The sequence below is a fragment of the Pleurodeles waltl genome, chromosome 4_2, assembly GCF_031143425.1.
Source record: "Pleurodeles waltl isolate 20211129_DDA chromosome 4_2, aPleWal1.hap1.20221129, whole genome shotgun sequence".
NCBI classification, from domain to species: Eukaryota; Metazoa; Chordata; class Amphibia; order Caudata; family Salamandridae; genus Pleurodeles; species Pleurodeles waltl.
In genome coordinates this window covers 284,016,874-284,031,946 of record NC_090443.1, presented here as the reverse complement: position 1 = coordinate 284,031,946, position 15,073 = coordinate 284,016,874, and the positions used below count along the sequence as shown (strand labels likewise).

Here is a 15,073-nt window from a genome sequence, read left to right as displayed (position 1 = left end):
CCTTATCACAAGGGCTTTGGGCAGTACATATCCAACAAAGCTCCAAGGTACGCATCTATTCCCCATGGACGTTGTCTCGGGGCTCTCAGTACTTGTCTGTGTGTAGGTGATATGCTCCTTCCTTTTGGAGAGGGCCTTTCGGTGAATACTAGTTTAGTACTAGTACAACTTTTTATATATATTCTATTGTGTTTTATGCAAAATAAACGATTTAGATGCAGCACATGACGTATCTGTACAGTAGACATTAATCAGCATTTCACATATGTAATAACAGGTAGTCCATATTGTTCTGAGGACCGACAATGCACTAGCAAGAAACATTTGGATTATGTTGAGTTTAACTGGAAATGATTTCACCAGCGACCCCATATAATGTGGTCCTTATGTGGGCATGAATATGTCCTGTAAACTTGTCCATCCCCTTGAGCCAGTTATCTTTGAGGTGATATCTGCCTTTCAATATTTAGCCATATCTCTCTTCGGTAGCAAAGCTCCCGTGCATATTAATGCCCTCTCACGCCCTGCTCCCCATCTAATCCAACGCACCTAGTAAGATCATCTTGGGTGACATACATGCATTGCTTGTAATTTTCAATAGTTAGGGCCATTCCTGACCACAAGAAAAAAATCCCCTTAATTTTGATGGTATCTGCAGCATTTCGGGGAGAGTATCCTTCATATTTTTTTTAAATCATCACTAGTGTATAGTGTATAATGTATATGTTTTATGTAAATAATTAATTGTAGTTCATCTCAGTCTGGCCGAAATGGCCTGCGTACGTAGGGTAATAGTTCCTCTCTTCAGTCAAAAGTTCCTCTTTTAGGCTTGTGGCCCCTTGTAAGCTTTTGTACGTCTCAAAAAGGAAATACAAGGTGAGTCCATATCTTTTTGTCAAACCCCATTCTTTGCAGCAACCTTACATGTTAGTGAGATGGAGGCAGATATCAGCTAGGATGACAGCTCAGTGGGATGATAAATCCATTGCAGAGATGTGTGGGCAGCCTGGAGGCCTCAGGTTTCATCTGTACTGGTCCACTCAGCCTCTCATCTTTCGGTGATTGATGAAATGAGTACCACGGAGTTAGGTGGGAGGAGTACCTGTTATTACAGAACATCGAGACTTGTGTGAAAGTGTGCTTTAGATGAAAACCCAGTTACTGTTACATTGTTGTTAGTAATTATTTATTGAAGTACAACATCTCAGGTGTTTACCCTGCCCGAAACGTTTTCTAGGGTGCCACTACTGCCACCACATGCCATCACAGTACCATGCTTATTGTCCTATGTTCTTGTCTTACATTTTGGAGGAGATGATGGCAGCTTCCCAGTTTTATTTTGGAATCGTTAAAGATTTCATAACGGCCTGTGTGCATAAGGGCGAGTGACGCATCTACGCTCCATCAGTGAGTGAGCTTACCTGGGGGTTTCCTGAGGATATGGCCCACGGGAACCTGGGCCAGATATACCCTTGCTGGAAATAAATAAGTCTTTTTCTTCCCACTGCGAATACATGAAGGTCTAGAGCCAGACTCACTAAACTGCTAAAGACGGGAGTGATTGCTTGATGGTGCATCATCAGTATTATTTATTTTGGGCAATTGGCTCATTGAGCAATTATTCATAAAACATGATTATATCTAGCAGCAATTAACAAAAGATAAAAATTCTTACACTTAAATTGTTAACATTGAAAAGAACATCTTAAAATCCAAAGTCATACCATGAATTTTCCGATTCATTTTAGTGAAATGGAGCCTGTGTGTGTCGGGCTTTGTGGATTAGAATTGGGGGAGTGTTTTACGCATTTGTTGGTGTTCAAAGTCATTTAGGTTCTGTCTTTTACAACGGTTGGCTTGGGAGGAGAGGTGTTCAGAGGACTTCTGACCTGTCTAATATGCATTAACCATCCACTCGGAAATGTTATTAAGGAATTATTAGGTACCAGTTACTGTTGAATCCGTCTATGCCTTACGTTACTAGAAGATTGACAACAAATACAAATGGATGGTTGGTGATGGTTGGCAGGGAGATTGTTCACTGTGTCTGTCTGTTGTTCACTGTGTCTGTTGCTTGTGGGATGAACAAGCTTCAACCTTTATCCAGTCAGAAAGCTTATCCAGTTTTAATTAATGATATAGAAATTCTTAGATCCTGCTGGGTGTGTCATCCAACACATTTAACCTTTTATAAGTACACACAACTTTAGTGCTCTGAAGCTTGATTTGTTATGTATAAACTTGATACAATCTTTAAGTAGAACATGGCCGTTTGTCCGAAAAATTGTCATGCATACTAGAGTATTGTTCTCCTGGAGGGCTACATTCCCCCTCATGCATCTGTGATTGTTTTTAAGGACAAAACAAGCGGATCTCTGAAGACTCATTCCTTTTCACGTGATCTTTTAAGTAGTCACTCACCCCATGCTTTCTGAAAGTGCTCCTCTTTGGAGGTCACTTTAGCGATGATACTCAGGTTTAACCTGGCTGAACTTAGAGTTTGGGTAGCTGCCACTCACCTGATTATATTAATTGACTATTTAAATTCGTGGATGTGTGAATGAAAACGGAACAAAGTCCAAAAACTAAACTTATGAAACGTCTCTGTACTTAGTTCACTTTCCTTCACTCCTTCATACTGCTGCCACTTACCACCTCTAAAGCAAATTACCTACAGAAAGCATCCTGAAAGACAGCAAAGGAAATGAGAAGGGAAGTGTAATGAGGTAAGTGGATAGTAGGGTGTGCATTTCCTTAGAGATTTTCTGTGCTGTTTGTGATCTAGTGTTTTCTCTTGTTGGGTAGGACATACCGGATGCATGATGAAAGTAGGGCCGATAGATAACAAGTACTTAAGTTAATACAAAAGTTGCATGCTCTAGGTTCATTTGTAGATATTAGGCAGAATAGTTCAAGGCATAATAGGCATATTGTAAATATTTACGCTAGAAGTAAACTAATGGCACATGTCCTAAAAATCACTGTAAGAACTAAGGGCCAGATGTAGCAAAATTAGATTTTGCGACTCAGAATTTGCGACTCGCAATTTCCGAGTCGCAAAACCATATGCAGAATGGTGTCTGACACCTTCTGCGAGTCGCTATGGGGTCGCAAAGACCCACCTCATTAATATTAATGAGGTGGGTCGCATTTTGCGACCCCATAGCGATTCCCTGCACTCACAGGGATGGTGGCCTGCTGAAGTCAGCAGACCTCCATGTCTGTGACTGCTTTTTAAATAAAGCAGTTTTTTTGTTTTATTTTGCAGCCCGTTTTCCTTAAAGGAAAACGAGTTGCAAAATAAAAAAAATAACGAAACCATTTGGTTTCGTTTTTTCAGAGTAGGCAGTGGTCCGTTGGACCACTGCCTGCTCTGAAAAAACATTTTGGGCACATTTACAAAGGGGAAGGGGTCCCATGGGGACCCCTTCCCTTTTGCAAATGGGTTACCACCAGTGTGACACTGGTGTTAACTGCGAACTGCTTTGCGACCGCATTCGCGGTCACAAAGCAATTTTGCATAGTGATGCGTGTCGCAAATAGGAAGGGAACACCCCTTCCTATTTGCGAGTCGCATTCACAATTTGCGAGTCGGTCAAATTGTGAATGAGCATCGCAAACCGCATTTTGCATGGCTCAAACTGCGATTTTCGCAGTTTGCACCATGCAAAATGCTTTCTACATCTGGCCCTAAGTGCCCATTAGGACGATAGGATGGAACTACCAAGCCAAAGGCTGAGATTCTTTAAGCATCAGTTAGAATAACAGTTATTCTTCTGAACTAAAGAAAGAGTTAACCCAGCAGGGTTGAGGCAGCGCAGATTTTTGTTATTAGGTTGGTTGGTCCCAAGAGCCTATGGCTGAAAGAATAGGACAGTCTCTGCATTAGTCAGGCTGTTGTTGAGTAGAGCCTAAAAACAGAGCAAAGTAGGACTGACAGTGTTAAGAGATTATAATCAGATGCTAAGCAAAATACTATGAAGAACAGAACAGGATCACTGGTCCTGCAGTTTGAATGATTATTTAAAACAAGAAAGATAGGCACTGGGCGAGACTAGAATGCAGAAAGTTTGTCTCAAACTGCCATGATGACTGTCCCGTTAGTTGGCACATGGGGCTTGAAAAAGAGACATTTCAAAGATTGTGCAGAGTTGAAAACTGTCACCTGCCACAAATGTGAAACGCTTTATAACAGAGTTAGGGTTTTGGGTCGTCCCAAAAATAGTTCTGCCAGGTAGCAGCATGGCACATTTGTGGCATACAGTTGGGAGTACTGCTGAAATAACACATCCCCAAGGCTAGGGTTGTGAGTGCAGCTGAAGTAGTGACACTGGATGATTGTGAGAGTGCTCCTGACATAGCATAGCCCCTAAAGAGAGAGCCAAGTACTACCCTTAGAGTGACACATGCCAGGTGATGCTCAGAGTGCTGCTGCAGGAACACAGCCCTTAGGGAGGGAGAGACAAGTAATGCTCCTATACTGACACCCGCTGGGGGGGGCTTGAACTGTTACTGAAGTAAAAACTCCCAGTGCTCTTACAGTGACGCTCGTGGTTTTCAAGTTCCATCCCACTTCCATCCCAGTAGAGGTTTTAACGCTCCCTAAACTAGCTTGTTGAATTTGAACTAAAGCATACAGGGGGTCCTGCACCCTAGTACCTCTCTTTTGTTTATTACTTTTTTCCTCTATTTTGTGTCTCTTCAAGATGAATCAATTACTCTCTGGTATGATGCTGTGAAGCCTCCACACACAGCACTGCATTGGGGTCTCCTGCAACCTCTGGTGGAATCACGAGCTAAAAGCCAGAACAAGGTTCGGGCTGTCCGCCATCTGATCCAAAATCTGCGACTGGTCAAGTCCCAGGCGGAGGTGGAGTTGATGAAGACCGCAGGCAGGATCTCCTCCCAGGTACCCTCAATATATGTATGATTCAATTTTTGACCAGGTACCTTAGTACACATCGGTTACACTTTCCTGGTCTGTGCTGTGTTCTTCTTTGGATGTGCCTTGTACAAACCTGGATAGTGCGCTGAATAATGGAGAGGGGAAAAAAGCACTGCCGCTGGGCAGGCACATACTTGCGCCTACATTGGAATAGCACATCACTGAGAGGCAGACTAACATTGGAAACTTCTGGTCTGTCTTTAAATGGAGAAGTACCAATAAGTCTTTAAGGATACATCTGCGACCCTGTCACATGCAGGCACAGTGACTGACCGTACCCACTTGCAGGGTAGGTGACTGGAATGGTTGCTGGGACCTCTTTGCCCACCCTCCCAGTGATCCAAGCTGCAATTGTTTGTGATAAGTGAAGCACCCTTCTCTACTGCTTATTTACCCTTACACCAGCGCTTTAATAAACCATGGGCATAGACCATAGTTTTCCCTCATTTGTTTGGGGCCACACACATCTTTTTTGCGAAGGCGCAGTCCACATTACTGAAGGTGATGCACAGGCATCTCTTGCCCCTTCCAACATACCAAAGTGCCCCAGTGTGGTGCAAAAAGGAGGCACAAATGCCTGCTTCACCCACAGAACTTTGCATAATACAACCCTCAACATGTAAAGTGAAGTGTTGTGCATTTTGCTCCCACGATTTATAGCAGTTTTTCTTGCCAGACATCATGGGAATAAACACTTGTAATTTGTTCCAATAATGTAATCTAATTTTGAGCACAATCTGAAGCTTGCACCTACAGTGGGATCAGCTGCCCCATCTTGATTGTGACCAAAACATTCGGTTGATTCTATAACTTTGTGACACTGCACCAGCTGGTGAAGTATTTAAACACTGTTTTTTTCTTATTTTTAAAAACAATATTTAATCTTACCTGCTATTATCAGCAGCATTAAACAAAGAAACAAGTGATTTCATAACTAGCTCAGGTAAACTTAGGCATGGCTATCACAGATGTTCTTCTTGTGAGGGCATAGTTTGACCCACCAACTAGAGCAAATGATGGGAATTATGTGAGAGACAGACATTCTTAGTGCATCCTTGGCCACATTCATGAAATGGGCTGAGGTGTTGGAGTACTAGTGGTGGCTAGGTTGATAATTCTATTTTTTTTTGTTTTTTTTTTGCATTCATTGTGTATGGTTGCATAAGTGATATTGAGTTTACAAAGCTTCTATTATACCCGAGTACCCAATTATGACACTGAATAATCTTTAAACTCCACTCTTTGTAGGGACCACCCCATACTTCCATCACTAGTGACTTAGCTGTAAAAGAGCTTATTGAGTTAAAAGTGCTCCAAGAACATCTGTAATCTGAAGGTCACAAGTTTGAATATCAAGAAGATGAACCCCAGTCTTAATTTTTCTGAAATTGGTAGGCTGAACACCATCAAATTGGGCTATTATAATATGCAGAAGTGTGGTCTGAAGTGATATATACAACAGTTATTATCAGTTCACTTGTCCGGTATTAATAGTGAACGTATGTTGTGCAGTGAATGTATAAACTGCATAACCTCCCCCCCTTCACCCCCATTGTATTGCCTCTTATGTGCAACACACACACACACCGCTCCATCAGTTCAACGATTGGGTTGCCTATCAACCTTTAAAATGTTAAAGTAATTGTCAAAGCCTTTTGACCTACAGCGCAAATAAGACACAGCTACCTAACCGATAATATGAACAGAATACAATACACATGTCATCTGAGCTGAGTCAAAGTCTGGTTTGTGAGAATAATCATACAAACCAGTAGAAAGTCTCCAGAATGCCAAACCTGCTAGGCCAGATCAATGCCATATTGTACCCTATTCTAGTGCCTGTTACGTATCACAACACAGTCTTTCTCACTTGCTCAAAGCCTATTATCTTATTTTCATCCACCACGCTTACAGAGTTCCCTAGTCCTCTGCCCATAATCTCAGTGGCCTTGAGAGACGCAGGGAAAAGACTATTGCTCTGGTGAGAACAGTATCTTCTGAATAATTCAGATTTGCCTGCTTTTCATTTTAGCGACCTAATTTGGTGACCTATACAACAGTGCTGAACTACCATAACGCATATCCAACTTTGACTGTGACATAACATCAGTATTTGACGTGAGAAAGCTCACCGTCTAACTGCTGAAGTGAAACTTGTGTTGGCTATGACTATTTATCTATCATTTGCCAGATAACTAAATGGTTACTTACTGGTAGGAGTGGTTTTGCAGATTGAAGAAGTTTCTGGATGCTGTGCATTATACCTCTATTTTATGGTTGCGTTGGGAATACTCTTGTTAGTGCTGTTTTTTCTTTCTACTTTTTCTCATTTTTTTGCTGGACGTCGTCTGTTGCCATGTCATATGTCATTCCTCCATGACCTCAGACATGCACCCCTGAAGCCACGTCTGTGGTCGCTTTCTTCAGATTCTTTTTTCCCCTTTTCTTTTCTCCTTGTCTTTAATGGCTTCCGTTTTATATTTGAGAAGTGTCACAGTGTCTTTCCTTCTTTCTTGTACCTCATTTCTGGGGAGAGGCAGAGGGTCTCATGTGAAGCCAGGAAATTCTTCAAGCTCCAAAATTACTCCTACTGGTAAGTAACCATTTCATTTGAAAGCGTGACTCTTTTCTGGATTCACAAAGTGAGCTATGATTGTATAGCTGTATCTTTGTTCACTCTTGGAGGTGAGATTGAATTGAGTTTGTGCCTGTAAACAGATGTTTCAGTTCTCTTTGTCTCACTTGCGATTCCTTGTTGAGTTGAATTTCCACACAATAAGGTTTTGTGAAGGTGTGGATTGATGATCATGTGGCTGCCATACATATGCCACTTATTGGAACGTGTGCCAGGAGAGCCAGGTTGCCTCCTTTTTAGGTTGAAGCCTACCAGACAGTGCAGTTGTCTAGCTTCCTAACAAGTTCTTGTGGGCATTCTGAAAGCTTTCCTGTGTATGCATTCCTCCCATTGCTGACCAGTGACTTTGTGGTTTGTTACTCACATTTGCTTGCTTTCTATTTGATACGTATTTGTTTTATGCTGTCCAGCTTGAGTTTGTCCCTCCAGTAGAGCATCCCTTGATTACTGTATTCTTCTGAGTACTTGTTTTCTGTATACAGGCTTTTAATTATTGTCTTCATCTTGTCATATATGCTGTGCATTCAAAGACAGAGGTCAGATGTCAGGATCTGTCTTCCGAGGGAACTTGGTGTTTTCTTTCTCTGAATTCAAAGTGAGAGAAATTGTGACAATCTTGCTGTGAAACAAGGCTTTTTTTCTAGCACACAACATAAATTAACTGTGCTGACATTTCAGAATATAGCAGAATTAGGAAATTGCAAACTAAGGTTTTTTGTATTTCTGAAGTGTTGTGGTATCGGGAAGTGGCCCTTTTTTACATGGTCACCCCTACTTTTTGCCTGGTACTTGATGCAGTTTTGACTGGAAGTGCACTGGCTACCCCTATAAGTCCATAGTAAATGATACTCCTGGTACCTAGGGCATGGGTACCAAAGAAGGTCCCCATGGGCTGCAGCATATATAGTGCCACCTCCAGGGACCCCTCACCTAGCATATACAGACTGCCAGTGCATGCTGCATCTCTTGGTGTAGCTAGAAGTGAAAACACAATATGGCACACAGCCTGTGTGCCATGTCCTCTAACACTGCATGCAATATATGTAAGTCACCCCTACAGGAGGTGTTACATACCTAATGCAGGGTGCATTGTATTACGTGTGAGGTCATATCTGCAAGAGCAGATATGCCCCTGCTATGTCTTTGTTGATTTTCAGGCATAGTGAGTGAACAGGGAAGCCGTTTTAAGTACATGTGTCGGACACTGGTCAGTACGAGCTCCCCAGCTACATAATGACTTCACTGAAAATAGAGATATTTGGTATCAGAAATATCAGATTAATAAGCCCTCACTGATGCCAGTGATGGATTTATTAATACATGCCCCCAGAGGGCACTTTAGAGGTGCACCCCAGACCTATTTGGCACCTGAACAAGCAGGAAAATTAGTAGTCAGAGAGGCGTTCCCGCCTCTCAGGTCAGACTCACCCCTAAGGTACGCTTCCTGATGTGGACACAATTTTTGAAAGTCTGCCATCTTGGTGATGACAGAACTATGAACTCTGGGACAGGGTAATGCCCACTTCCCACAGGAAGTGGTCATATAGGGGATGTAGTGACCCCAGGAGTAAGTAGCCCATTGGCTACTACCCTACAATCCCCTAATGCCCCTAAATTCGGTATTTAGAAGAGCCCCTGGCACCAGGAAATCCAATTCCTGCTGACCTGAAGAAGGACATGCTAGAGGTGCAAAAGGCAAAAACTGAAGATCAGTAACAGACTTGGCGTCAACCCTGCCAGCCTGCCTGCTGACTTCGACAATTACAGGAAAGACCCCTTGTCCTCCAGCTACGAACCCTCCACTAATCAAGGAAGACTTCCAGTCTTCACCCTAGCACAAGGACCTCCCGTGGAGCAGCAGAGCTGCTTCCCTCTCTGAACCGCCAAAACCCAATACCCAACCGCCCCACTGCACCTGTCACGCACTAACCTGTTCGTCCCACGGAGACACAGTGTTGACCAGGCTGCTTGTTCCCAATTCCACCTAAATATTGCATGCCTCTCCCTTAAATACACATGATCGGCACCGCAACATCCCTGGGGAAAGGGGATGGATGAGAGAAGGAGAGAGACACTGGAGTCACAGATCTGGATCCGTATGCCTAGGTATGGTTCTTGAAGAGACGTTTTTTCCTAAAATAAATTACACATCAGTCAAATAACTAATATATCATAACCCATGTATACTCTACTGTTAAACGATGATGTGCAAGCTAGATGTACCTGTTGGGGTCCCCTTTCCCGCTTTTGATGGCTCTTCCTCTCTCTAGGAATTTTCAGAAACGATATGGTTTGCCTGTAGTTAAATAAGAGCCTTGAACCTCCCATACTGTCTATAACTACTCCCAATGTCACCTCAGTTAAGCCTACCTAGATGTTCCTTGAAGTTCACTGGATATCTTGCATGTTTCACCTTGATGAGATTTCCCAAGATTCTGACTCACTCGACTCATGGACATTTACATAGGCAACAATAAGAACAAACTCTCAAGGAATTAGATTCTCCAGATTTTCATGGGTTAATGTTGTGTATACTCTCCGACCGTAACAACAGGAGAACGGAAATGGTAAGTAACTTCTTTATTCTTTAAGTTGATTGTAGCTTACAAGTATAAATCCAAAGTAAAAAGTCCCGGCTGCATACAGAGCCGCCGTCCCTTGTTCTGTCTCCTCCTTCCAACCGTCACCCAATCTCTGCCCACTTCCTCTCCCACATTCGCCCTCAACATTCTCCTTTCACCGGCTCGCGCTATCAGCGCGAGCCATTACACATCTACTATTCACTGGCTTGCGCTATCAGTGCGAGCCATTACAATCACGATACAACACATCTTCCCCTTTACACAAAGTAACAATTAATCATAAATCAACAATAAATAATCCTACAAACATTTCATAAATACATAAATGCTATACACTTCCTATTAATTCATAAATTAGTTCCTGAATCATAAACGAAGACTCAGTTACAAACATAGTCATTGAGTTTCCCTGGTTTCATGATCCTCCTCCCACTTCTGCTAATATTATCCTTCACACTTGTCATGTCACCATTCCGTGCATTGTCATCTTTATCCTTCGTTTCGGTTCTTTGTTTCACAACCGCATGACTAACACTGCATCTTCCGCCCTGCGTAGTCTGTGCAACATTGGCACTTTGCAATCCCATATTGTTCCCAGTATCGTCATACATAAACCAGTCAGTTCCAATCAATTTTCTCCCACCTGAACCCTTGTATGGGGAGACTCTGCTCAGGTGCCATAGTTTTCATTTTCAAGTTGTACAGCATTACACAAAATCTTTGTGACCATTAAAGGAGGATAGAATTTTCCCTTCTCACACTTTTTAAAACCTGGAACCTTCACCCTAATTAAATCACCCACCTGTACACTTACACTTTTGCATTTATGTTTTGCATCATAAAACTCCTTCGAACGGATTTGCGCCCTCTTAATATTTTTCCTAACACTCTCACTTGTCCAACAGCTTTCCCTACCATCAATCATCCAACCTACATTATCTTTCCTCAATGGGACCCTTCCTCTCATTATCTCAAATGGACTGTGACCTGTAGAGCTACATGGTGTAGTTCTATATGACCAAACTGTTTTCCAAACTTCCTTTTCCCAATCTAACTTTGCGCATACAGCCAATTGTATACTATTTTTCAACACTGTTGAACCGTTCCACAGCACCATTACCTGCTGGATGGTAGTTGGAAGTTGTAATGTGTTTAATACCACACCTCATTAAGAAAGCCTTGAATTTGTCAGATGTGAATTGCACCCCATTATCAGTAATGATTGTCTTGGGTAGGCCCTCCCTCAAAAAAACATTATCCAAAAATTCAACAATGGACCAGGAATCCACCTTAGTCACCATTCCAATTTCAGGCCATTTAGAGAAATGATCAAACATCACTACAATATATCTATAACCATCTTCCACCTGTATTGGTCAAGTAATGTCCAGTCCAATCTTCTCCCAGGGCATATTTGGACACCCTACTGGAACTAACGGCGGTTTGAACGTGGATAACGTTTTTTCTGACTCATTACATAGGACACAATCTCTTACTGTCCTTTCCACAGCTAAATCAATCCCTGGCCACCAATATAATTGTTTAACTTTACTTTTCGTTTTAGATATGCCCAAATGTCCATCATGGCATAAATTCAGAATTTTCCATCTGAGTGTCTCGGGAGGAATTAACATACCATTGCGCAATAATCTATTATGTTCCACAGACAACTCTTCCTTAACCTCACAAAACCCCTTCACATCTTCATCTAGATTTTTTTTAAGGGGCCAACCTTCTCAGCAAAATTTTAACTTTATTTAATGTTTTGTCTTCCCCCATGGCCTTATCCCATTCACCCTCAGAGATGCCCTGAAAGGCTGAGGGTAGAACTTCAGCTACACAACAATCCTCCAACTCCTTCTCCCCTTCCACAGTATTCATTAACGGCATTCTACTTAAGAAATCAGCAATCTTATTCCTAATCCCGGGTACGTATCGTACTTCATACTTATAGTCCAACAGTTTTATGGATAACCGGGCAATGCGTGGGGAGGCTTTGAATAATCCTTTTGTTGTAAGCACTTTGGTAAGCGGTTTGTGATCGCTACGCAAGATGACATTCATACCCCAAACAAATGATCTAAAATGTTCTAAACCCCACACACATGCAAGGGCCTCCCTTTCGATTACTGAGTATTTTGCTTCAGTATTGGTGATAGAACGAGAAGCAAATGCAACTACACATTCCTTACCATTCACATCCATTTGTGTTAGGACAGCTCCTAAACCCTTATTACTGGCATCAGTTGTAATTATACACTGTAGATTAGGGTCAAAACCTTGTAACGCAGGTGCGCTAATAATGTCATTTTTAATCAATTTGAATGCTGCTTCACACTCTTCACACCACTTAAATATGCACTTCCCTTTTAACAATTGTCTAATAGGAAAAGTTTTGTGGGAAAAGTTATGCACAAACTTAGCATAATATTCCGCTAGACCTAAAAAATCTCTAACTTCATCCTTGTTAGTAGGAGCTGGAGAATTCTTAATGGCATCAACAAGACTAGCTTTTGGTTCAACCCCCTTGCCACTAATTTTGTGTCCCAAATAAGTGACGCTTTTCATGGCTATCTTACATTTACTAAGCTCAGCCGTAAGTCCATTATCTTCTAATACCTGAAGAACATTCTTGACTCTAGTGTCATGGTCATCTTTCGAATTCCCCATAATTAAAATATCATCTTGGAAGAACATCACGTCCCGCATTTTACTAAAGAGCTCGTACATCAGCCTTTGGAACATAGCAGCTGCAGAAGCCAAACAATGCAATCAAATTTTCTTCTTTTTTTCTCCTGAAAAGTCGTTATCTTCATCACATGCAGAAATGTAGTTTATAAAATACTCCCGCCATTCTTGCCATTTAATGGAAACATCACTGCTACCAGGAATAAAAGGTTGAGGAGGTGGAAGATTCAAACTACCAGAAGCCATAAGTGCGTGCGAACAAGAGGGGAAAAAATATATATATATACACACAACTTCAAAAGTATATATAACGACAATGTCCAAATATTCGTAATGAGGTGCAAGTACACTCAAATTAAAATTACTGTTTGGTTTGTCCTTCAAACCACAGGAACTTCAATTGCCGGTATATTCTTGAGTTCCAAAAGGTTAATTAGGCCATATGAATGTCAGCGGTCTAGTTATTTAATAACAAGTTGGATGTTGCCAGGAGACGCCAGAAGACACAAGCACGTAGCGTGGAGCACAGCGCGAGCATGTATAGACAATGTTTCAGCACTTAGGCTGAAAAAAAACAGTAACTCACAGGCATCCGGTGGTCGAGTAGCGTGGGACGTAGGAGTTCAGATATGCGATGGTTGAGGATCACCATCAAATGCAGGCGGGGCTAACTCATCGCCAATTTTGTTGTGTATACTCTCCGACCGTAACAACAGGAGAACGGAAATGGTAAGTAACTTCTTTATTCTTTAAGTTGATTGTAGCTTACAAGTATAAATCCAAAGTAAAAAGCCCCGGCTGCATACAGAGCCGCTGGCCCTTGTTCCGTTTCCTCCTTCCAACCGTCACCGAATCTCTGCCCACTTCCTCTCCCACATTCGCCCTCAACATTCTCCTTTCACCGGTTCGCGCTATCAGCTCGAGCCATTACACATCTACTATTCACTGGCTCGCGCTATCAGCGCGAGCCATTACAATCACGATACAACAGTTAATCATTGTACTGTGCTAGTATTGCGAGGAATGCAAATTAGTATTTAAATCACACTGAAAACATAGGGTTAATATCAAGGATTACGGTTCACGTTGTGTTACTATGAAAACATAGGGTTAATCAATATTGTTCAGCTTCATGAACAACCAGCTTATAACGGTTACATCACAGCTTACTTTTGAGCATGGCAAAGATAAGTTTCAACTTCGCTTAAGCCCAAAACACAGAATGTTCCACATCACCAGCAACAATTCAAAATAATGCAAATGTCACTTCGAACTCCGCGATAATAACCCGTATTCACAGTTCATCGTATCGCTAACAAAAATAGTAATGCCACAATAAACTCAGCTATAATGAACATATTCACAGTATATAATTTTGATAATAATTGTTCAATAGAAACTCCTTTCTGTGGAATAATGCAAGCAACTGCAAAAAGTGTTAAAGCATGACAAGCGGAGAACATTCCAATGACCTTAAAACCCAAGGATGTGCCCTTTTAGGCACATCGCATCCTGGAACATTCGCTTATTAAGTTTAAAGTCAGCAAGTATCAAGTTTTCCCAATAAATGTTCTTAAATCGCTCTCCGCGCATTACCTCCTTTTTAGGGGTTAATTCCCTCGGTCTTTTCTTCTTCTAGAAGTGACCTCCAAGATGCTGGCCAGAACAGAACGAGAAGATCAAAAGTGTAGGAGCAGAGATTTCTTCTCTGCAGTCGGTGACCTTTATAACAAGCAATTCACTCTGGCCAGGTGTTGTTTAAATACCTGCTGCATCCAGCCACACCCAGTCTGAGTCATAGGGGTGCAGGTGGGTTGTGCAACATGTGTTCCCCAACAAGCATTGGTATCTAACAAGCAGTGTTCTCTGCAAACATGCATTGGTCTCTGTAAACAAGCATTGGTCCCTTCAAAGGCAAATGATCAACTCAGATGTTTTTACTGGTGTATATCCGGGTTTGCAGGCCCAACAGCCCCCCAGCCCGAGTCGAAGTGGACCAACGGTGCCAGCGTGGTCCCCAGCTTCTCCAAAGACAAAGTCCATAGTGGGTTTCCCCACTGCGACCTCCACAACAACGCATGCAGCATCTTTTTGCAGGCTCCCCCCTTACCCGCAACCATCTACGGTGACGGCAACCTGCCGGTCCACTGCACCTCTGCACCCAGGCGCCCCAGACCAAGGAGAAGAGGACCACTGGTGTCTCTGTGTACCCCAGGCTTGTGA

At 42.2% G+C, this 15,073-nt stretch overlaps 1 protein-coding gene across 2 annotated transcripts in view; it reads left to right on the top strand.

Moving 5' to 3' along the window:
- Positions 1 to 15,073, top strand: part of XPNPEP3 (X-prolyl aminopeptidase 3) — a 173,174-nt gene that overhangs the window by 64,419 nt on the left and 93,682 nt on the right. For both annotated transcript variants that reach the window (XM_069231141.1, XM_069231142.1), the window contains exon 4: positions 4,707 to 4,909. In XM_069231141.1, coding sequence (XP_069087242.1) covers positions 4,707 to 4,909 — 203 coding nt within the window. The remainder of the gene's footprint in view (positions 1 to 4,706; positions 4,910 to 15,073) is intronic.